The sequence below is a fragment of the Equus quagga genome, chromosome 7 (genome assembly GCF_021613505.1).
Source record: "Equus quagga isolate Etosha38 chromosome 7, UCLA_HA_Equagga_1.0, whole genome shotgun sequence".
Classification (NCBI taxonomy): Eukaryota; Metazoa; Chordata; class Mammalia; order Perissodactyla; family Equidae; genus Equus; species Equus quagga.
The window spans coordinates 32,439,271-32,464,297 of record NC_060273.1 but is presented as its reverse complement, the minus strand read 5'-3'; the positions used below and the strand labels follow the sequence as shown (position 1 = coordinate 32,464,297).

The 25,027-nt window shown below is 45.0% G+C and overlaps 1 protein-coding gene across 1 annotated transcript in view; it reads right to left on the bottom strand.

The window, feature by feature from the left end:
* SDK1 (sidekick cell adhesion molecule 1) overlaps positions 1-25,027 on the bottom strand; it is a 625,710-nt gene that overhangs the window by 179,958 nt on the left and 420,725 nt on the right. The window contains exon 17 of the mRNA XM_046666514.1: positions 21,085-21,266. Coding sequence (XP_046522470.1) covers positions 21,085-21,266 — 182 coding nt within the window. The remainder of the gene's footprint in view (positions 1-21,084; positions 21,267-25,027) is intronic.

Sequence of the window (25,027 nt, the reverse complement as noted above, 5' to 3'; positions counted from 1 at the left end):
CACAGAAAAAGATTAGAACTGGGAAAATTGTCTGCAGGTACAAAATAAGAAGGATGGGTTTCTGTGAGTTTGGTTATAACTGTATCAGACTGAGTCCAAGAAGCTTGTTACGATGCCCTGAATGTAACAGCTAAAGGCAAAACTCCTCCTGCCATTGCGGAATCACTCATTCTGCCAGGCTGCATAGAAACTGTCAGCAACATGTCTGGGACCAATGAAGCACAGGAATCAGGAAGGGTTCTGCTTCTGAAGAACACTGTTAGCAGCTGCACGGATGACATGTCAGATGACCCAGAGACAAACTTAGTCCAGAAGGTTAGGAAATGAGAAAAGCTCCCACTGCTGACTGGTGGGTACTGATGGTAGTAACTGCACTTGGTACATACCACTAGTTTGATTCCTTCAAGAGAAATGCTCAGAACATTATTTATGTTGCGAAAAACATACCTGTCTCAGATTGAGCTCCCTGGAAACAGACCCTGGCCATGAAGAGTTGCCTGTACAAGCTTTAGGGCTCTCAGTAGACGCACGTATAAGGAAGTGAGGAGGCCAGGACCGGGCAGAGGAGCGGCTGACCGTGAGGCCTCGGCGGATCCTCCCGGGAGCTCCGGAGCAGGGACGTCCCTTTGAGTTGTCTGAAACAGAAGACTGGGCTTTTCTAGGCTCAGTGTAGCCAGCCACTGGCCACAGGCTGACCCGTGGGAGGGGTGTCCCCTTAGGTGAGGCACTTCCTCTTGGCAGTGGACAGTTCCCAGAAGGTCTACAGCTGTGAGCCCTCAGCAGGCCAGGTGCCAGCACTGGGGATGGGTGCGTCACCCAGAGGAACCGAGCTAGACCGGGGCACCAGAGTATACCACACACCAGACAAGCTACTAAGGATGAAGCAGTCACAGCTAAATGGACCCCTGGGAATAAATAAAGTACTGGAGAACAGATTTGTAAGTTTTGTATACCAATGCTGATAGAAACGTATAAAGACTTCATAGCAAAATTCAATCGGAAAAGCCTGAGATTCAAGAAATGCATTGTTTCATTCACAGAGAAGCTCTCCTCCGTGAGAGGTGGCCTGTAGACCTGAACTCCTCATTAAACGACGTTATTTGAATGGTAAGTCTAACAAAATCCAAAACACTACAGTCTCACTTGGGTTTTTTTGCTTTGGGAAAGAAATGGCATCAGAATACCACTTTTGACCAAAGAATTTTTTTGAGGGATTTAAGATAATCCTACACGTGACGTGCAGTTAGTAACATCAGTAACTCATCGATCTGCAATGGAAACTCTTGATTTAATGATGTGGACTAAGTTTGTCTCTGGGTCCTCTGACATGTCATTCATTTACCTTCTCACAGTATTATCCAAAAACGGGAACTTTCAGGCCCAGCCCCATGGCCGAATGCTTAAAGTTCCATGTGCTCTGCTTTGGTGTCCTGGGTTCACAGGTTCAGATCCCGGGCACAGACTTACTCCACTCGCCAGCCAGGCTGTGGAGGTGTCCCACGTACAAAACAATAGAGGATGATAGGCACTGACGTTAGCTCAGGGCTAAGCTTTCTCAAGCAAAAAGAGAGGAGGATTGGCAACAAATGTTAGCTCAGGGCAACTCTTCCTCAGGGAAAAAAAGGGAACTTCCTTATTTTCTGTTTCAACTTCAAATTGAAGTCCATGGGCTGTCCAAAAGAAGAGTTTTGTAAGAGGCTGTGAACTGAGCAAAGCATTATTCTTATCATTGCTGTTATTTTGGGTGAATGGGTCTCACTTTAAAGATCTGTTGAAGGATAACTTATTGGCACCCAAGTGGCTTCCTTAAGTGACATTCTTGAGCACCTGAATGGATACAACAGAGAACTGCCGAGACCCTGTGACCAGATACTAACATGCACATGTCAAGTGGATGGAGTCAAAGCAAAAATTCAACTTTGTTATGGAGTTAAAAATTGTTCACTAGTTGGGGCCAGCCCAGTGGTGCAGTGGTTAAGTTTGCACGTCCTGCTTTGGTGGCCCAGGGTTCGCCCTTTTGGATCCTGGGTGCAGACATGGCACTGCTTGTCAAGCCATGCTGTGGCAGGTGTCCCACATATAAAGTAGAGGAAGATGGGCATGGATGTTAGCTCAGGGCTAATCTTCCTCAAAAAAAAAAAAAGTTCACTAGTGATATATAATCAATTTTATAATTCTAAAGGAGTCAATGTTTGAACTCTAAAGACAAATTATTAAGACTGGCAGCAGAATCTGTGTAGATCTATGGAAATAAAATGCCCATTATTTTGAAATACTTGAGATGAAAAACATTTGATCAGAATCCAAATTCATTCACATTTTCACAAAAACCATTCAACATTACATTTGTCAAAGAAATGAAAGAGCAGTTAACCTAAAGAAACATTGCACCCTGAAAGCATAATTTAAAGAGATTGAATTATCTCCCTTCTGGTTAATGGCAAGAAAGGAGATTCTCTCAACTGGGGAAAAAGCGATAATCTTCAGGCATTTGTGACCACCTACTTGTGCAAACACTTCATTGTCCGTGGCAACTGCCAAATATTTGAAGAGGTTATCACTAAAAGTCTTTTTTTTATTGAAGTATAATTGACATACAATATCCTAATGGGTTCAGGCGTACATCGTGGTGATTTGCTATTTATATATACACGTATTACGGAATGATCACCACAAGTCCGGCCAGCATCTGCAACCGTGCAAAGTTATTACAATATTATTGACTATATTCCCTGTGCTGTATATTACACCCCCATGACTTCTTTATCGTATAACTGGAAGTCTGTACCTCTTAATCCTCTTCACCTATTTCACCCACCCCCCAGCTGGTAACCGCCAGTTTGTCTCCTGTATTTATGCGCCTGATTCTGTTTTGTTTTGTTTGTCTTGTTTTTGAGATTCCACATATAAGTGAAATCACACAGTATTTGTCTTTCTCTGTCTGATCTGACTTCTTTCACTTAGCGTAATACCCTCTAGGCCCAACCACATTATCAGAAGTCTTGATGGAGTCTGAATGGGGCCGTCTCAAGAATAAAACCAGATATTGAACAAGTGATGTTCACCAACCAAGACCAAGTTTCTTGCTAGAAATCTTGAGATTTTGGATCAAGAAGTTCTAAACAAATTCAGTATTTAACAGTTTTCCTACCATTTTCCGAAGATGACCATTGAGGCTCTTAAGAATATATATTGTTAAGAATCTATGGACTGAAATGTGTTTGAAGCATTTCAATCCACTGCAGTTATTATCATCATTGATTTTCATATTATCCCATCTTTAACTAGTGGGAGCCTCTTCAAGCTGGCATGTGAGTCTTTTTGACAAGGCCTCACTACTGTTTGATAGCTTCTTTGCTTTTTTGAATGACAAGATCTTCTGGACTCATCTTACACATTACCTGTTCCTGACCTGGAATCATCCACTCACTCAAGAAAATCCGTTTATTTTTGTGGTTACAGGGAAGCTCAGTGCTACTGGCTTGGTTATTTCTAGGCATTTTTACACGAAATTCCTTTTTTTTAAAGATAAAATCATCATACTACCAATTCAAATTTAGAGTTTCAACTTTGCCAAAAATTTCAGTTCCCAATGACATCAACATAATACTTAACTGCTTTATCTCACAATATTCATACAATTGCCTTAAAAAGCCACACCCAACGCTACTACCATCAACATAACCATTGAAAACAGTTTTAGATCTTTTTTCCCCAGTTTTTGGTTTTCGTTTTGTGCTCGTATTATATCCTGCTAGGGACGCACAGTCAAATTATCATGATTTAAATCTATGTGAAATGTTACTTTCCATTTGGTTACATTACCAACTCATATACAGCTATGTTCATTTGCTTTATTTTGCCTTCAATTTTTAGAATTTCTTTTATAGATGTTTTCAATCTAGTTTCATAAATAGATAAAATACATTTACTTGGTTTGAAAGTCAACGAGAAGCCTAATCTCTCTTTCCGCACCCTCCTTTTCTTGTAGGTATAGCTCTAGAAATACCCTCCTTTTTCTCACAGGTCTATAGTCCTCCATCGTGTGGATGCCCCAGTTTACTCAGCCTGCCCCTTAGTGACGGGCATCTCCACAGATCCCAACAGTGGAACCACAGACCGTGCAGCAGTGAGCGGTCTTGGACGCGTCTTTTCATCTTCTCATTTGTTGGCAGGTGTATCTTTGGAATAAACTCCTACAAACAGAGTTGGTGTGTCAGAGGGTATGCTGTTTAGCTAGTTAAAGGCAAGAGACGTTTTATAGGTTTTTGCTTATTTTATTTTTATTAATCTATTTCTTTTTGGAGGGGAAGATTGGCCCTGAGCTAACATCTGTAGCCAATTTTCATCTTTTTGCTTGAGGAAGAGTGGCCCTGAGCTAACATTTGTGCCAATCCTCCTTTATTTTGTATGTGGGATGCCACCACAGCATGGCTCGATGAGCAGTGTGTAGGTCTATGTCCAGGATCTGAACCCACGAACCCTGGGTTGCCAAAGCAGAGCATGCGAACTTAACCACTACACCACCGGGCCAGGCCCGTGTTTTTGTTTATTGTAAATGAAGAAAGAATTAGAAACATTTTTAAATGCTAAAGAAACTTTTCATTTTAAAATATTTCAAACTTCCAGAGAATCTGAAATTATATAACAACTTTTTTGAAAACTGTTTGAGAGTGAGCTACTAACATAAACCCCATCACCCCCAAACACTGCGGTATGCAATTCCTAGAAACAAGCGCATTCACCACGCAACCACAATACAGCCATCGAAACCAGGACATCACCACTGGTACAACACTGCCACCTTCTCTAGAATCCTCCTATTTCCCCCAAAATGTCCTCTGGAGCGATAGGATCTGTTCCAGATCACACGTTGCATTTAGTTATTGCGACTGGTTGGTCTTCTTCAGTCTGGAACAGTTCCTCACTTTTTCCTTGACCTCTGCAGCCTTGACACTTTGGATATTACAGGATGACTTACTGTATAGTGTGCCCCTCAGTCGGAGTTCGTGTAAAGTTTCTTCTCGATGAGACTCGGGCTACGTGTCTCAGGGAGGAAGAGCACAGAGCGATGCTGCGTTCTTTCACCGCATCCTCTCCACGGTGCACGGTTTTGATTTGTCCCAGCCCACGCCGAGGTAAACTCTAGTACTTGCTGCCAGGTTTCACCTCGGTAAAGTTGCTCTTTTTTCCTTTGTAATGCGTATGCATTTTGTGAGGAGACACGTTAAGTCTCTGTATTTCCATTCCTCATCAACTTCCTCCCACCACCTGTAGCTTCCAACCCCGTGTGCTGGTTGAACTAATCAGCGGTGGGATTGTGTTGCCTTCCCAGCAGCAAGGAAAGGGGGTCCCTGTTTTGAGTCTTATCACAGAGCATTGGCAAATTTTCAAATTTTTACCAAACTGGTAGTTGAGAAATGGAGTCTCTGTGTAGCTTCACTTTGTATTTCTCTTGTTATGGGCAAAATTGGGCATCTTTTCCTGTGGTTATGGGCCAATTGCACTTCTGTTAATTCTCTCCTTATTTCGTGCCCTTTTTCTTTTGGTTGTTGGTGTTTTTCGTCTCTATTTTAGAAGCTGTTAATATACAGCTATTAACCATTTGTCTGGGATGTAAGTTGCAAATATTTCCCATTTATCTTCCCCGCCTTTGCTTATTGTATTTTTTTTTTGCATACAGAATATTTTAGCTTTTTAAAAATTTTATGTGATCAAATTTATCAATCTTTTTACTTATCGCATCTAGATGTTGAGTCATAGTTAGAGAAATTTTACCCATTTCCAGGTTATAGAGGAATTCACTAGCGTTCTCCTCTAGTAGTTTCGGGGTTTCACGTTTTTAACATTGATCTCTGAACCATTTGGAATGTATCCTTGTATGTCGTGTTGGGAGTGGATCCAGTTTTATCTTTTTCCATATAGGTATCCACTTATTTCAATACTACTTATCAAAAAGTCTGTCTTTGATTAGTCATCCAGGATGTCGCTCTTACTAGCTTTTCACATGGAATTGGGTCCATTTCTGGATTTTCTATTCTGTTCCATTTATCTTCCACTCATGCGCCAATACTACGCTGTTTAACTACAGAGCTTTAGAACATGCTTTAATGCCAGAGGACTATTCCATCCTCATTGCTTTTTCTCTTTCAGGGTTTTCCTGGCTATTCTTGCTCATTTTCTTCTGAATGACCTTTTTAAATTCTTTGTTCGAGCTCCAGAAAAAAAATTCTGATACTATTTTTATTGGGATCATGTGACATTTCTAAATTAAGGTAGGGAGCACTAACATCATTGTGATGCTGTCTTCTTATTCAAGAACATGCCATGTGCATCCGTTTGTTTACACCTACTTTTATAACTTTCTGGAACATTTATAGTTTTCTTCATAGGTTTTAGCCATTTCTTGTTAAGTTTATCCCAGGTTTTTTTCTTTCTTTTCTTTTTTTTTCGTTCCTTTTCCATTCTTTTTTTTTTTTCAGTTAGCCCTGAGCTAACTGCCACCAATCCTCCTCTTTTTGCTGAGGAAGACTGGCCCTGAGCTAACATCCATGCCCACCTTCCTCTACTTTATATGTGGGACGCCTGCCACAGCATGGCTTGCCAAGTGGTGCCATGCCCGCACCCGGGATCCGAACTGGTGAAGCCCCGGCCGCTGAAGTGGAACGTGCACACTTAACCACTGCACCACTGGGCCGGCCCCTCCTTTTCCATTCTATTCTAACGTTATTCTGCTATTGCAAGCAGGATCTTCTGATTACAGCTTCCAGCTGTGTTTTGTCTGTGCTTGTGAAGTCTGCTGTTTTTATATGCTGATTTTGTAAACTTGGTAGTTAGGTAAATTCTCCTATTGTTTATAGTAGTTTCTCCACGGGCTCTTTTGGAGTTTCCACATATCAAATCTTATTATCTGCAAGTACAAATAGTTTTATCACTTCCTTTTCAGGCTTTATGCCTCTAATTGCTTTCTCTTGTCTATTGCTTTGGCGAACACTCTCACCGCAACGTGAAAGAGTGGAGGAGACTGGGCAGCCCTGGCTCCTCCTTTGGCAGAAACAACTGCAGGGTTTCCCCATTAAGCAGACGCAGAAAACAGATCTGGGAGCTGAGGTACATCCACTGTTCACCATATTGAGTAAATATCTATGAATTCCTATTTTATTATATATTTTTACTATGGAGGGGTGTTGAATGTCGGCAAATGTCAAAGCTGAATTCTTGGCATAAACTCTACTTGGCTGTGATCTATTTTTTCATATGCTGTTGAATTTCGTCTGATAATTTTTCAGCATTTTCACATCAATTTTCATAAACTGAAACTAGTCTGTAACTTTTTCTTTCACGTAATCTTTGCCTTCTTTGGAATCATTAGGGATTTTTCGGTGGCCTAAGACATGATGCATCTTCATAAGTGTTCCCCGTGCCTTTGTAAAGAAAGTGTGCTGTCTATCGCCAGGCTTCAGAGTTGGCGTCTAAGTTCTACCTTGTTTATCGTGTTATTTGGGTATTCTACCCTTTTACTGACTTTGCTCTTTGTCCGCCTCTGTCTTGGGTTGAGAGAGGCAGGTTCAAGTCTGCTTTCATTAGTGTCTCTCCTTTTTCTTTGCGTCTCCCATGGTGTCTGGTTTATGCAAGTCTTTGCTACGTTCCTAGGTACAGAAATGATCCCTGTTATCTCTTCATTGGGACTTGTAGTTTTTAGTATTATAAAATGCTCTCCTTTGTCTTTATAAATTTTTTTCATATAGGTTCTGTTAGTCAGGTATCCAGATCACGACCCCTGCTTTCTTTGTATTTGTCCGGGTACTTTTTGTCCATCCTTTTACTTTTTACCTTTATGAATCTCTTTCTTTCAGGTTTCTCTTGTTTACAGCATAGTGTTAAATTTTGCTTTGTTAGCCAATCTGGAAATCTTTTTATTTTTATAGGCTAAGTCCATTACATTTATTGATAGAATCAATGAATTTGGCTTCAGTTCTGTCATTTGTCTGTACACATACATATATATGTTATAAATATATCCATGTTATAATTACATATATGCTTATTGATATGTCTCTCTGTGTGTGTATGTGTGTGTTGGCTTCACCATGTGGCCTGTTTTATTGTCTGTCTCTTTTGACATATGTTTTGGTAACTAGGAAGGTTTGTATTTTTGCTCTAATGTTTATATACCTACATACACATATATACACACACACACTAATATGTTTATACAGACCCGAAGTCCTCTCTTTTTTTTGACACAATCTATTGGCTCCCTACTATGAGCAATTAGCTAGCAAACTTGTATTCTTCTTTCCTTGCTAGAAACACTGTGATGTAAGACTACAAACTGATGATACAGTAAAATGCACTAGTTCAATTTATAAGCATTATTATTTGCTGGAATACTTCATATTTCGGCTTCAGGTTTTCATTTACACACAGAGAAGCCAATTTTATCCCCAGTAACGGCATGCACATGTACACGTGTATATGCATGTGTATGTACCTGCATATTTTATGCGCGCTTTCACGTCTGTATGCATATGCACACATCTATGCGTAAGGATACGCGCACATGTTATATGTCCACGCACACATGCATGTATATGTAAGCACATGTGCATATGCACACATCTATGCGTAAGGATACGCACACATGTTGTATGTCCATGCACACATGCATGTATATGTAAGCACATGTGCATGTGCCTATGCACACACTTATATGCATGTGTACAGGTAAATATATACATGCATGTATGTGTATACATGTGTAAATATATTTAGGGGCCTATTGATATGAAACCAGATCCTTTCTCTGTGTTTATATAATGAATCTAGGTTCAAGGTCCCTGCCTTCATGGAGCTCAGTGTCTAGTAGGGGAAGCAGACATTTGTAATTCTATGCAAAACGTGCTACAACGAAGGTCAGCGTGAATTTCCTTAAGGAAAACCCTATGGAGGAGACAGCTCCTGAGCCAAATCTTTAAGTAGGAATTTCCAGGTGGAAACACAGTAGGAGGGGTTTTACAACCTGAGTATGCGCCAAGGCATGGACTCAAACTCAAATAACATGTGCTCAACCCAACACCGTGGCTTTGTTCTCCGAAATTATGATAACCAGAGTTTTGGTAAAGAATGCTTCTTCTCTGAAGCTTCACAGAGACCTGGCCCATGCAAACAGTCCTGTTGATGACGTAGACAGGTTTGCAGACTGGAGAAGGAGGAGCTGCAAGGGCCCTCTAAGCTCATGTGGTTCACCAGCCCCTCCGTGCAGGAGTTCTGCCCACAGCACCCTGGACGGGCGGCCGCTCAGCTACTGCTGGCACAACTTCTTGGACACAACCATCCTGCTCTTTAAGTCAACTTGCACCTCTGCCATACATTATAAAGGGGGTTTTCCTTAGGCTGAACTAAAACCTTTCCTTCTGCAACTTCTGCTCACTGATCCCCGTCTGTCTCCTGGGTAAACCGTTCCTCACACATACGGCTGTTAGACTATTTGAAAGCCACAAAAATAGCCAGCAAGGCTTTACTACTACAGGCCAAATAAACACCTTGTTTCTCTTCTCTGTTTCCCATATGACAGGATTTACAGAGCACTGCCTGTTCTGGTTATCCTCCTCTGAGGAGCCTTGATTTTTCACCATCCCTCATGGCGAGGCACCTGGAGCTGGCCTCAATGCTCCAAGTGGCAGGTAGCCAAAACAGGATTCTGCGGCATCACGATATGCCTTGATTTGGAAATGTGTCATCTACTTAGAGAGATTAAGATTATGGTTCTAGCTCTCCTTGGATCTGTGCTCCACTAAACCTCCCAAGTCTTTTTATGGTAATTGTTGGCAAGTTGTGTCTCCCATCCTTTTGTCACACGATTGGTTGTGTGTATGTAAATATCGTATTTTGGCTTATCCCTTTTATGCTTCAACTTGATTTCAACCATCAATCTAACAAAGCAGTTTATTTCTGATTTGGGGATAGAACACATGAATTACCCCTCTCAGCTGTGACACCTGCATATCTGATAGGCACGCCATCTCCATTCCCTCCTTGTCACTGACAGAAGTGTTGACCAAGAAAAGCCCAGAAGAATGATAGATTTTGCAAGTGGAGTCACCCTCCAAGAGCTGGTCAATCAAGTAAACTACACTCTTTGGGCATAGCTGGGCCCTAGAAATCTATCTAATTATTTTATCACCCAATCCATACTTGCCCATCTTAGCCATAAGGGTGTTTACTGAGTGAATGAATGAATGAATGAATGAAAATCAAGCTACAGAATGAATATGGTATTTGGACCTATTGACTCAGTAACCTCCCCTAAAAAGGAAATGAGGTTGGTAGGATGTGGCTTGTCCTGCATGATCAAAGGTGGCTGCTTCCTGAGAATTATAGGCCTGTGTTTCCACGCTTCCCCCTGAGAGGAAGAACCTGCAGCCCTGCTGGCTAGCGAGTGTTATAGCTTCGTCTATGCATTCCCTCTCTACCCCTCATTTTCCAAGAGAGGTCAAGAGAGTTGAACGTGCTCTTCCTATGCTTTCTGAGATGAGACCCATCCTTGTCATAAACCTATTATTCCAACACAAATCTCATTCACCTCGAGAGGAAAACAGATCAAAGCCAGAATAGAAAGATGACTGAAAGATGATCAAGCTGCTGGACCTGAAATAAGGGTGGCCACCCTAGCCTCACTTTCTTCCAAAATGCTGGAGGCATAAATAGGGACAAGAAGCTGTTCTGAAATCCTGGTCAACTCCAAACATTCGTGTATTCTCATTGGTTGACCTTGGTCCAAAGAGCTCATTCCTCGAGTTGCCAGTTGATCATTACCCACATCCTTTCTTTTCCAAGTCATGCCCTTCATTTCAAGGAAGACTTTAGCCTCCTACCCAAACATCAGAGTTTCTAAAAACACAGTTGAGGTTTCTTCTGAGAGGCACCACTCTCCCCACAATCCCCAGCACACATGGTGATCACACATATCACATGTGATGGTTCCCAGGCGCTGTTGCTTTTCTCCAGTAGATGGGACTGACCTCCTCTATTACGAGGTGGTAGCGATCATTGGTTTGATTCTTTGGTGTTACAGGCTTCTGCCCACCAACCTCTAGAGGAGTGGTTCTCAAATCAGAGCATGCATCAGAATCACCGAGCGCTGGCCGGCATGCAAATGGTAGGCCCCACCCCCAGAGTTTCTGATCAGTGGGTTGGGGGTAGGGCCCGAGAATTTGCACTTCTAGCAAATTGATGCTGCCGGTCCAGGGACCAGACTTGGAGAACCACTGCTCTAGAGTTTCTTTGCTGCTTATTTTCTCTTCTTTCCTTCTTCCTCCTCTCTCTCCGTCCCACCATTCTTCTTTCGGTTATTATTTTCATTCTATCTGGAGCCTAATTAACTAGTTGGCAGAAAACCCCATAAGCTTCTTTTCTACCTTCTCCGCTTTTTCTACCAGGAACGTCTACTGTTATTTACAGCCTGCAGAATTTGAGATTATGCCGGGCAGGCACTTTTCATGAACTACTCTCTGCAGCTGAAAAGAGAGACACGGGGTGTTTTTATTTTTGATATTTCATTCAAGAACTCAAACAATATTATTTTGCAAAGCTTATTTGCAACACCCCTGAGTAAATGCTAGTCTATCATTACAATTCATCTTCTCTTCAATCTCCATAAATGGCAGAATCAGTTTAAAATAATGGTTAATCAAAATAAACCTGCACTGACCACGGAGCTACCTGACGTTTTGGAGATTCACAACATGTCAGATAAAATGAATAAAGTGATGCTATGAAGTGCCAACAGAGAAATTCAGGGGCCATCACGGGACAGGGGATATGGGTGTCCAGGCCTCTGAGGTCGGAAAATGATTGACTCCTGCATCCTGCTTATTACTGTCTATTAGACTAACACAAACCCAACCTAAAGATGCTAAGGAGCCCAGTACAGGCTGTAAAATTAGCTGAACTTAGCACAGAAGGAAATTATAGTGCATTCTTCCACAAAATTTCTATATTCTAATGTGCGCCGTTGCATCTATTAAAGTAACACTACCTTAGCTGCTACAGATAAACCGTGAAATCTCAGTGTCTTCCCAAAATAACAGTTCATCTCTCACTATCCTCAAGTGCAAGGTCGGTTTTCCTGGTTGGTGGGCAGCCTTGCATGTGACCAGTCAGGGCCCACCTTGCCTAGGAAACAGTCCCCTCACTTCTGCTTGCATTCCGGCCGCTGGGAACGAAGCTGCTGGCTGGGCAGCTGCCCGCAGCGGTACCTCCACACTGTGGAAGGGCACATGGATCTTCATGTCTTTGCCACAACTGCACACTCTGTTTTTCATTATCCTTAAAGTATATGATTTCAAATATCAGAGACTGAAGTGTCCATCCAGAACTTAGTGGGGTTCATGGGCATCTCCTTCTCCAGGTAATCCCATCGAATTAAACGTACATGCCTTTCAAACAGGGGAGAAGAGAGCTCATTACGTGGAAGAGCTGCTGGCTACACATTACCGCGTGGCTGTGCATATTAGAATTTGTGTGCCAGGTGTTATCGCTGATTCCAGATGCTACAGGCCACGGCTGGGTTCTTGTGTTGTTACGCTTCTTGCGGTTTTGATACACCTGAATGTTCCCACTGTATTAACATTTCTAACACATTATTAGGATGACAAATTTTGGACAAATAAGCTCGACTATCTTTTTTCAATGGCCTGCATAAGAAAATACTTTAACACTTAAAAAGTTCTGTGTGTCCCTTTCTAAACTTACTTTTCCCATTTTTTCACTAGGCACTAAGGAGAACGCATTTGGGAGCAGTTTTTAGGCCAGGGAGGTACACCGCATGGGGACGAAGCAAGCAGGCCCTGGGCTTTCCTTAGAGCCTCCGAGACAAGGAGAGTCAGGAGGGGAGGGAGGGCATCATGCTGGATACGGAGACTAAATTGGCACAGCGTCAGAAATTGAAATAGAAACAATAAGCACTTGTCAGATATCTATTAGTCAAATATTATTTATGCTTTGTGTATGTGTCAGGCATTGTGCTTGGATTGGGGATAAAACATAAATAAGACCAGTCAGACGCAGCCCCTGCCTTCAAAGGGTTCCCAGGCTTGTAGGGAAGACCGGTCTCTACCTCACAAAACAATGCTCTGGTCACAGTAATTTACGATTGGTCTCATTTTTCCTTGTGTCTTCTAGCGGCAGCTGAAGGGCAAGTCTTATCCTGGGAACACTCCTTTCTCACGAGGTCGTCTGCACCGACCCAGGTGCTGGAACCCTCCTCCAGTCCCCAAATCTTAGCTCTGTGCCTCGGCCCGCCCCGCTCACATCCCCACTCTTTGTCTCGTATCGTTGGCTTCAGCCATATCTCCCTCGGGACGCCTTCTTCGAGCCTGACTCTGATGCATTCTACAGACTAGTGGAGGCCTCTTCTGAAAAGGATGCAAGATAAGCTCAACCAAACACCCTGTGTTGCTCAAATTCAGTGTTTTGCAAGCTGCAGGTCACAAATGCATTAGTGAACCAGGAAATCAAATTAGTGGTGACAGCCAGCATTTGTTAAAGAATGAGGGAATGAAACAGAATGGAATTGAATAGAAAATACCAAAGAATACCACACACTGGAAGGGTAACTATCATTCCGTGAACCTTTCTGTTTCGGGGGTGTGTGTGTGTGTGTATACTGGGTTTCAACGTAAACAGATTTATTATGGTGGGCTGCAGTCAGACATGTCCACAAGCTACTGCAAACCCACCCGCCATGTGAACATAAGCAAGACGAGATCTCACTTCTTTTCTATTCTATATACAGGCGGCACTGAAAATCTGGAAGTAAATTTGTCCATGTTTGATAGATGTAGAATGAAGAAGAAAAGCATAAATTCTGGCATTTTCCAGCATTCTTTAGCTATGAGACCTTGGAAAAGTTAGTCACCTCTCTGAGCTTCCATTTTTCTCTCTGTAAAATAGAGACAGTGACGACCATGTCACACAACTACTGGGGGCTGACCTAAGCAATATAAGGAATGTAAGTGCATGGCATAGGACAACAAAACTGGTATAGAGTGGCTTCCCCTGAAATGCTAGTTTTCTATTCTTTCCTTTCCTGAAAGTTCTAGAAGAGCAAATTAAGCCCATACCTAATGGAACATCCCTTATCATTGTGTTCAGTTCTTCCTTAGTGTTTTAGGTGATGCTGGCAGAATTTAGAACATTATCCTATTCTGTGGGCACAGCCTGAGGTCTAGAAAGTCGTAAGGATGGAGAAACAAATCTTTTGTGCAATGTCGTTTATGCCACATTGATAATTTCCCAAGAGGAGATAAGAATAGAGCTTGCAAACAGAGGGTTCATTTATAATCCTTACTTCAGAAAACCTTTCCAAGCCCAAGTGAACATTTAGGAGCTTTTACTAATGTTTTCGGAAAGTGGATAACCAAATGTTTTCTCCATTTCTCTTTAAATATGAAATATTTTTCTTTCATTAGAGGGTAATGTTCTGAAACCAGAATAAACCATTACAGCACAAAAATACCTGTTACAAGAAGAGGAATGATAAAGAAATAAAACCAGAAAAAAATTAAAATCTTGGTGTGCTCGAAATGATGATTTATAGGATAATTTGTCTTTGGACATGTAGGAAAACCCACATGTGCATCTTAATGGATGCAGTTAAGAAATGGATGGGGGAAGTTCGCTCATGAACACTGGCTTGCTCTGGATGTAACCCTCATGTATCACATTTCATGTTCTCACAGTGCACAGGATTCCACACGCAGGCTCACCTGACGACGTCATGCTCACATTATTTCCTGATGTATCTTTCACCATTAGTTGAACAATTTTTAACAAACACTGAATTTGGGAACCAAACACTGCATCAGCACCGAATTTGAACTACTGATTGCTTCAAATGACTACAGTGCTTCCCCTCCTGCAGTAAATGATTAGAAAGTTGCTGAAGTAGACATTGGCAGTAAGAAAAATGCCTATAATTATAGTGGGTGTTTAGTTATGCAGAACTTATACTCTATGGCTTTTTCCACTGGAAACCAAAAGCATATTGATTTCCGGAAGCGTTTTCAAAGAAATTCTCGAGTAAATTTATTTTCCATTTCATTTTGGATAACCACAATGGAAATCTGACACGCAGGTGCCACGTATGCTGGAATTTTAGGCCGCAGCGACTGTGACAGGAGGAACCTTTCCTCTCACCCCCGGAAAGTCCACTTGGCTGGAACTGTATTAGAGTTCTGCTGCTTGATTTGTAAGTTAACATGTCACATTTAAGAATGTCTAGAGCAGAAACAGTCACGGAGGCCCTGCTAATAAAATCTACTACACGGGATTGGCGTAAAGATAACAGGAGATGGTGGCTGAGGGAGGCAGGGAAGGGGGAGAGCTCACCTCAAGTAATCCCTGTGTGTCCAAGGTGTTATGCATGCTGAGAACTTGTAAAGAACCAAGGTAGACAAACCAGGCACTTTTACTGTATCTCAATAATAAATGAGATTGAATAGAAAAACGGGATATGTGACAGGTGAATAGTGGGTTCAAATTACTTCACGGATCAATATCACACTGCGCTGAACTCAGGGTAGGAATAACTTGCTCGTCTTCCTTCAGGAGCTTCCTTGAAGAAAATACATTCGAGACCAAACACGTGTGCTCCAGGAGCCTGAGGATGCTCGTCTCCCGCAGGCGCACAGCTTTCCAGGTTCTCCGTTTCTGCTGCCGGTGCTAACAAGAGCAGCCAGTGCGCCCTTCCCTCCTCACCTGGGGCCACACTGCATCATTTATAAGTTCTCTTTCAGAACAACTGTCTAACACGTTACACACCCACCTAAGGGGAGTGCGAGCTGCACCAGCTCTCCCCAGCATTCCAATACCTTCTCCAGAGGAGCTCAATCCAGAGAGCCTTATTAAAGTCAAGATAAATTACATCTCATTTCCCCTGATGGATCCCGCTTGCCCCTTGGCTGAAAGGAGAAGGAAAAATTAGGCTGGTTGGACCGAAGCTTTATCCTTCCTGAGGCTGCGTATTTCTTGCTTTTCCCATGGTCTCCTGGTAGACTCTAGAGGTGTGTTTATATACATTCCAATAACTTTCCAAATTAGGCAGACAAATAATTAATTTTATGAGTTATTCTTTTTCCCTTTAATATACAGGCATTTTAATGATTCCCTTTTCAGCCTCAAGGACCCACTCAGTCCTTCGGGCTTTGTCAGCGAGCGGTGCTAAGAGCCGCGGGACCCTCGAGTGCACTGGGAGGGTGCCTGCAGCAAAGAAGCACGTTCTGAAGGTGCCCACACAGCCCTGCTGAGCTGCGGGGCCCAGAGCAGCCGCGGGTTTCCGCTAACTCCAGCGGGGGCGACTAGGAAGGATCAGGAGGCACTCTGCATGCGGCAAGCTGTGAGACAGACTGTCACACCACTTTACGTGTAGAAATTGTATATCCTCCGGGTGTGACTCCTCAGCAGGAGTCACCGTAGAAAGTGGGGCAGAAACTGCTAGCTGCCCTTCCCTATCCATTCCCCCTTCATTCCTTCACAAGGGACAGAAACGTATCCAGCGGAAAGACCACATTCCAGGCTCTCCGACACAGAGAAGTCAGCCGTAGATGGGACTTCCAAGAAAGTTCCTCCAAGGCAGGCATACTTGCATACTTAACCACCAGGCACACCCCTGTGTCTTCCTCCTTCTAGAATGTGGATGCAACAGTTGGCATTGTAGCAGCCAGCTTGCAACCATGAGGCGAATGCTAAAAAGATAGCAAAGCAAAAAGAAGGAGCCTGATTCTCTGGTGAACACGGAGCTCCCGTTACAGCCCTGGACGGCCCACTGCCCACCCTTTGTGTGAGAAAGATAAAAACACCTCTATTTCGTTTACGCTACTGTTACTTTGGGTCTGTTTCTAGCAGCTGGACTCCATTCTCAACCAATACAGAGAGCAGCATACCTCCTCCTCGGATGCTGTCCCACCAGAGACCCCAAGAAAACCCCTTTTGAGGGATGGGCTTCATGCTGACGGCGTATTCCTCTGAGCACCTTGACTGGCAAGACTCCAAAGCATGTTGGCAACACCAAGCTCTTGACAAATGAGAGCGAACGCACGTCAGCAAGGCCGGCTTCTTTTCCAGTCCCTGCTCTTGCTTCACGAACGTTAGTCTCGCCTCCCCGCGGAGGCCGCAAGTCCCCAAGTTTGACACGTCAGGTGTCTTCGCCGCTCTCAGTGCCATGGTTCATCGCACAACACTGAGCACACAGTAGGCACGCACATCAATTCTTGGATGTCTGTGTTCTCAATTTTATATTAGCTGGGAGACTGACCCCAAATTTCTTTCTGTCCAACTGCCACTACAGAAACATTCAAGTAGATACTGGTGGCTGTCACAGTAGGAGGAGGAATTGGGATGATAACAACAACAACAAGGATGGTGTTCGCGTAACAGCTCCACGCTTTCCAAGCCTGTTCACGTGTATGGTTTCATTTTCCCTTCACAGCCACCCTGAAAGTCGTCATGGCAGACATAAATGTCACAATTTTACAAATGAAAAAACTAAGGCACAGGGAGGTTAACGTGGTTCTTGAAGGCAGATAAGTAGTAGATATTAAGAGTCAGGCCTGGATGGACTCCCAGGAAACGGCCATAGCGGGGGGTCACGTATACAGAAAGGTGTGTGTGTGAAGACTTCTCACAATGCCCCACCCTCCGTCACTGTCTCCCTAAATTATTCATGGCCCCTCCTCGCTGTTGCCATTTTTCTTTCTAATGTGTCACTTTCTGATCAGATAGCTTTTTATCTAGTGCATTCACTCATCGACCCCAGACCCAGGCTAGTACCGCCTGGTCCTCCCTCACACTCCGCATTCTTCCTGACCTTGTGCCAAATCCTCTCCTATTTCTCCGCTATGTTGGGTGGGAACATCGGTTCCAGGACAGAATTAACATGCTTGCTCTCTTTTGTCCAGCTGTGGGGTGGCCGCTTGCTCCCTTTTGTCCAGCTGTGGGGCGGCCGCTTGCTCTCTTTTGTCCAGCTGTGGGACGGCTGCTTGCTCCCTTTTGTCCAGCTGTGGGGTGGCCACTTGCTCTCTTTTGTCCAGCTGTGGGGTGGCTGACCCAGAGGCTCCTGAGGAGCAGGGGGGATGAGCACAGTGTGACTGCACCTTGCTGTGGGGCCAGCTGCCTCCCTGGCTGTGTGCCCCTCCTGACACCCGCCAAGAACCTAAGCCTGGTTTGGAGTCCGTGCCACAGCCAAGTCTCAGGGACAGTGTCGCAACACCGTGGCCAACAAGCGTCTCTCCTCCGATTTGTCCTGGGGCTCAGGCGTGTCCCTCAAACAGAGGAGGGTCAGGTAGGTGGTGCTTCCTGAGGAAGCCTCAGAGGCTGTCACAAACCTGAGAAACTCTGTCCAGTGACTGAGGGACGGGTGTTGGGTTAGGACCAGGGTCTGGAAGCAGAGCGTGAAATGACCAAATAACTGAATTCCAGCAAGCTCGGGGGACTTTCCCCAGGGACGTTATAACCACACTGAGCACACAGGCAGTCTAAAACACGCATAGAGAGAAAGGCCGCACCACTCAGAGCAAGACAAAGCCACCTGTTTCCTGAGCCCACACCGATGGTTGGGGGGTAATGAAACACTGCCACTGAGTGTGTATGAGAACGGCTTCAAGATGTCAAAGCAAAAACACCCCGTAGCGAGCAAAGATGTGAATTAGGACCATATCTGCTGGGTGTCCCTGAGACCCGCTGGTGGCTCCAGGCTCTGGGCTCCAACACCAGCCATCCAACATCCAGGCAAAGGAAAGACAACCCTGTCACAGAAACTGAGATGCCAAGGGGAAAGCCACATGCATGGCATCATTCAGAAACATTAGCTCATAAACAGTTAAAAGAGAGCAAGATTGTGAACCACAATTTCACAAAGAAGTCAGGTTCTCCCTCATGTGAGGAAAATGAATCTTCCCCCTGAGCCGAAGCACACTCAGGACGTATCCTAGTCGAGATAGCTCCATACGGAGGCGGGAGCCCACCCCGCCATCCGCCATCCCCACAGAGCCCCGTGCACAGGCCTGCCAGTCTGGGCAGCCAGGCTGTCACCAATCAGGCCAAAATCACCTCTGAAGTCCCACTGACATCCAAGGCTGCTGATGTCGCCCAGAAAACAGTGGTCCTGACTCCGAAGACTGGGTATGAGCGCTGGTTCTGCTATTGGTAGCCACGCGATTTCAGACCGGCCAAATGTGAGCTGGCTAACGTCCAGTTTCCTTGTGCATAAACGGTTGCAAACAAAACTCGCCCGGTTCTATCTACACACTGCACGCCATCTGAGGGAGGGGCTGTCTCCCTTCCCGTTTTTGTGCCCAGTCCTACCATCCAGGACACATTGGGTGAGAGTTCACGGGGCTTAACTGCCCTGCTTTGACAGGTTGTTGTGAGGCGCAGGACAGGGAAGAGATGTCAAGCTCTTTTGAAAACTACAAAGCGCCACCCAAACATGATCGCTCGCCCTTCTCACAGCCATCGTCAGAGCCAGGGAAGCTCATCACTCAGGGCCACACTACCGCTTTTTTGACTCTGGGGTTGCTGCCACCATTCTCAGCTCCCCTCCCATCTTGTGGCACACGAACCGACAGACTCAAACTCCTAATACAGCATTTTGAGCCTGTCACTTACAGCTCTGAACCTTTAATGGCTCCCTGATGCCAATGCATAAAAGCCAACTCGAAGGCCTTGAAGCCCTTCTCAGTTAGGTGGAGACCCGCTTGCCTTTGCCCTGCACGGAGCTCAGACGCACCGGCAATAAAATGAAGCCGTCGCCATTCACAGTAATAGGGGATTATTAACAGCAATAGCCGTCATTTTAAGTGTTTCCAAATTTATAGTCATTTTATTAAATAGACTAATTAAAGCAAACATTAATAGTCCAGGTTTCCAGCTATTTTCATTTTCCAATGAGTAATCAAGAATTACTTGCCGACGAGCAGGTCCTTCCCGGCTGTCTTGCATTTTAAACATCTCTGCTAGTCACGGTGAAAGCCGGACTGACTGCACTTAATCTATAAAGGAGGATTTATGGACTTAGGGATGACAACAGACAGCCAATCAATAAGGGATGATAATAACAGCATGTAATATCAAGGAACATTAGGTCTCAGGCATGGTTTGGGGAGAGAAGCGGGCAGTTAGAAACCTTATCATTGGAGAAAGGTCAAGGCCTGGTAGCAATAAGGACGCCTAAGCAGACGAAACCACATGCGCGAGGCCGGCGCGGTGCCTGCTGAGTGGGGAAGGGGTTGAGACTTTGTAGCGACCCCTCCTCTGGGCAGGACAGGGCTGCTGTGGGGCACATGGAGTCGCGTCCAGAGAGGATCTGAGAGCGCTAACAGTGAACTGCAGGCCTGGAGGGTGTTTCCAATGCCTGGCTCTTCCTGGGCAGAGACCCGGGTCCTCCAGGAATCAGAGGAGGAATCAGGCGCTATAGAAAGCCTTAACCTGACGGGGTTGGGTCTCAGCACACATACGTGAGAGCCACGGGCTCTATAGCATTCTGCCTGGTCATTTTTGGGGGGTGGGTGTGAGGAGGCGTTTCTATTGATCTAGTTAATTGCTTGTGTAAATGAAAAAGAAAACCAAAAAGAAAAAAGAGCACCAAGTTGCAAATTCCATTGCCAATAATCATATTACATCACTAAAAACAAAATTCTAAATAATCCTTTTCTTTGAAAAACAGTCCCAGTACCACGTAGGACTCCAGGCCAGCTTTACTGCAAAATATACCACGATTCCGTTTAGAGAAAGTCAATTCCACAGAAGGTTTCAAGAATAAGTGGACTAGTTAAGGCATGTGTGTAGCTCCTTCCTGCCCTTAGTAAGCAGAAAAAAGCAGTTAGAAGATCATCTGTTTCCTTTCTACAGTATTGCTGTAGCTTCGGAATAGATGGAGAGATTAAATTAAACATGTGATGAATTTCCTTCTAATTGCTCCCTAGAGGATCAAATCCTGTATTTTTATTTCTAACACGCTCCCACCAAACTTTGCAAATCCTGCTCCCCAGCAAAGACTGCCAGCTCGCAGGAAAGCAAGCTTACCTCCTTGTAAGGTGTACTCGGTCACAGCCCTGCTGAAGACGCCCAGGCCAGCCCCGTTGTAAGCTGCCACCTGTATTTCATACTGCGTCCAGATGATCAGCTCTGTCACCAGGCAGTAGTTGACCTCTGGGCTGGTGATGTTCCTCTGCTGGTACTCCCCAGGCAGGCCGGCCAGACGGTACCTGCATCAGACCGTAGAGAAATGACTTGAGCCAGGAATCGGGTTTACCTGCGGTTACTGTGCGTGGTTAGAGGAAAACGGAAGTCAATAAACTACAGTAAAGCCGAGAGGTCAGCCTCAGACAACACTACTTCTTAATTCAACCACTAGAAAAGGTATAATCTAATCTCACAGTGATTATAAGATCCGGGCAAAACAGAACTGACACTTCAACTCTGTTAGGGTTAAGGAAAAATTATAGCTTTTTAAGTGTAATTTGTCTAGGCAGTATGCTGACTTAGTACCAAAAATCCCAGACGTGATTTCTAGCGGGGTGCTGCCATCAATCAGTTTGAGCAATTCTTTCCTCCTGTGACTCCGAAACGTGGGGAGAAATGGAGAGCCAATCAGTGCGTTGCCTCCTGGTACCCGAGAATTGAGCTCCCAGCTCTCTTTCCAGTTAGGAATTCTGGATTTGTCCAAGCAGGTCCCAGAACTAGGACGAGTGGCTTTAAAAGGTGTTCACACTCCTAAAATACTAGTCCAACGCAAAGTGGGACAAACTGCTTTTGAGGGGAGCTTCGTAGAGTGCTCTTCAGTGCATTAAAGGCAGAAATTTAAAGTTGTATTTATTTTTTAAAAATGGCATACACGACTCTGGACTTAGAAAATGCATACATTCAGAAATTGCTATTTGTGCTCTCAAAGGACTTTCACGGCATTATTTTGGGCGGCAAGTGTTTTTCCACGCTTCCGTTGATAGAAGTTAATCAGTTCCCCTGGGCGAAGCACGGAGCATGTACTGTGGGAGCAATTTCCTCAGTCATTGTGCAGCTTCCGAAAGCATCTAATTTCTCTCCAAGAAGTAGTTCTTGCCTCAAGAAGACGTGGCTTCGTATGATAAGCGGAAGAGGGAAAAGACTGAGGAGGACGCAGAACCAGGGCGCCAGCAGGAGCTCCGTGCCCTGCTACAGCAGGCGGGGGTCTTCCGGCTCCTCCTCTGTGACTGCGGAGTCCCGGTTAGTCACCTGCGCTGTCCCCGAGGGCGGAGCGCCTGGACACAAGGGGGAAGGAACTGAGCCAGAGCACGGACCAGCACGTCATCAAGGCTGCCGGCATCAGAAAAAGAAGAAACCCCGAAATTTAGGCCCTTAAGTGGAAAACAGCTCTCCAATGAGAATGATGGCTGAAAATGCGCTAAGGAAGCACGGAAATAGCAAGGAAAGGCCCTTCACGAGAATCGGGACTTTCTGAGAGCAGCCTTTCAGACTCGCCCCAGCCCATTTGTGCTCAGTGAGGCCTCTGATAGGGAAAAAGAAACGATCAAGAGCAGGCGGCCCTTGACTGGCAGGAAGGCCCCAGGCCTCGGCCGCCTCTGGCCTAAAGGCACAGCAGCACCCCAGGCCTCCAGCTCGCCTGGCGGGAGGCGCTGGGGATGGCCAGTTCTCTTCTGTGACGGGCGAGAACGAAAGGGAATGTATCAAACCACATTTTTGCTTCATATTCCACCAACCGCCAAGACCTACTGAACGGGCATCCTTATACCAAGCTACCTGTACTGAGCACGTGTGGGCACAATTCACAGTGGGAGTGGGGTTGCTTTCTATAACGTGATGGTCTTCAAGGCAGTGGACGACAGAGAGAGAGGCTGGCATGGAACAACCCATGGGACAGCTATTTCCCCTTAAATTCCCCATGTACACAACATGAACTTTTAGAATCAATGGCACTACGACAATTAGATAGCCATTTGGAAAAAGGTGAAGATTGGCTCCACACCCGCAGCAGACACCAGAGCATCCTGTCGGCGGAACGGTGCCAGGACCGCTTAGAACCAATCTGGCACACGCTGGGCATGACTGCTTAAGAGCTCACTCGTGTGGACCCATCACTATATGATATACATTCCAGGGAGAAGGGAAGAAATCTGCTCTGGAAGACTTCGATTGGGAAGAAAACTTACGAGCTGGGTGCCCTCAAGCTAATTCTTAGCTTCTCTGAGCCTTGGTTTCCACCTTCCTAAAATGATATAATCACAATGGCATTTCAGAGGGTTGTTGCCAGAATAAGATGAAACAATGGATGCAAAAGAGATGGGACTCGTAAACCACACCCTAGATATTTCTCTCTGTGAAAACACTGCTGATCTAGGTAGTAAGTTAAGGGATAACTCTGAATTATAAGAAACTAAGGCCGCATGAGCCACACACCTCCTCCCAGGTCCCTCTTTACACAACGGTACCATCAAACTGCAGAATTCCCGTCTTGGAAATGGGCTGCTGTCCCTGCCGCGGCAGGCAGGTCGGTCCCTTCTGACCAGCTGCTCAGGGTGCTTTTGTGACATTCACAGGATGTCTGGGAAGGTCACAATTAATGACGGAAGTGCGGGGCGTCGTCCTCTGACTGGTGGGACACATTGCCCAGGAGACTGCGTCACGCAGAACAAGACGATTTTTTATCCGGAAAGAAACAGGAGGATGTTTTTAAAGGACATAACCCCTGTGTTCCTCTCCAAGAAACACGCTGCCCATTATTATAAATATTTTATTACTGCGCACGCACCCTAACTACTTCTTCTGGGCAGAGCCACGGCGTGATTTACTCGTGTTTTGTTCTTCCCTGGGTTGCGCTGCAGATCCGCCCCGGCGACTCGTGCCCTGGAGGACACGCGTTTGCAAACAGAGCTGATTTGCAGACCGGAGGGTTATTTGGAAATGTTTCCAAGCAAATTCATTTTGGCACGGGTCTTTAATTTCTGGAGACTTTGATATTCACAGGCCTTGGGTAGTGCACCCTCACTTTAGGGCTTTCTTGATTTAAACCCCTACAAATACAGATGCCCTCCTTTCCAGCACTCGACTCTCCTGACACCATCACGGAAAATCCTTTTAACAGTAGTAATGCCACAAAATAGAGAAATGTGCAGTCCCTGATGGGGCCTCATAACATCAGAGAGATTTCATTATTAAACACCATGCCCCGAGCCTGGTTCTGTGGGCTGACTTTTAAAGTCCTTACTTGGCAGCTGGAGCCTAAGGAAACTTTTCCTGCGTGTGCTGAAAAAAAGAGGCAGCTGGTGACAAGCATGGTCCGAGACGGCAAGGCCAATTATTTTCATTAGTTGATGAGCACGGAACAAGAGCTACAGCTGGAGCAAGGAGCGAGTGGCATGAACGCAACAGAAAAGTCAGCCTTCAAGCAGCGGGAGCACCAGGCTGTTTTCCGGAAGGCAACTGGGAATTATCTGGAAGCATCCACAGGAACCGGAGCCCGCAGGCGCCCCCTGCCTGCAGGGGACAGATCGCAGTCTCCTCTTCCCCCTTCTTCGAAATGGGAAAGGAGAGATGGGGCGGCCCGGCGGCCACAGGGGCCCTGAGCGCTGACTCCAGGCCTCCAGCCCTCCATGCACCCCTAGGGACAGGCCAAACATAGGCCACTTGAGGCAGATAATGATCTGGCTTATGTTTAGAGGATAATTCATACGCTTGAGGAAAAACTCGAAAATAGCAGTGAATTCTTTGTGACAGGCAAATATTACATGCGTATAGATAAACATGTATTAAATGACGAATGGATGATTACAGAAATATGCACTAGGAATGAGCTGTCCTCCATATGCAAAGCAATGGAGTTAAAGAAGCAACACTTTCATAACCACTCACATTTATCTAAGACATTACATTTATCCACTAAGACTTCTGCTAATCCAGTATTTTCTGATCACACACTCGGAAGGGGCATGGGCTAGGCATTCGGAGGAAGGTAATAGTGGACGTCTTGCCC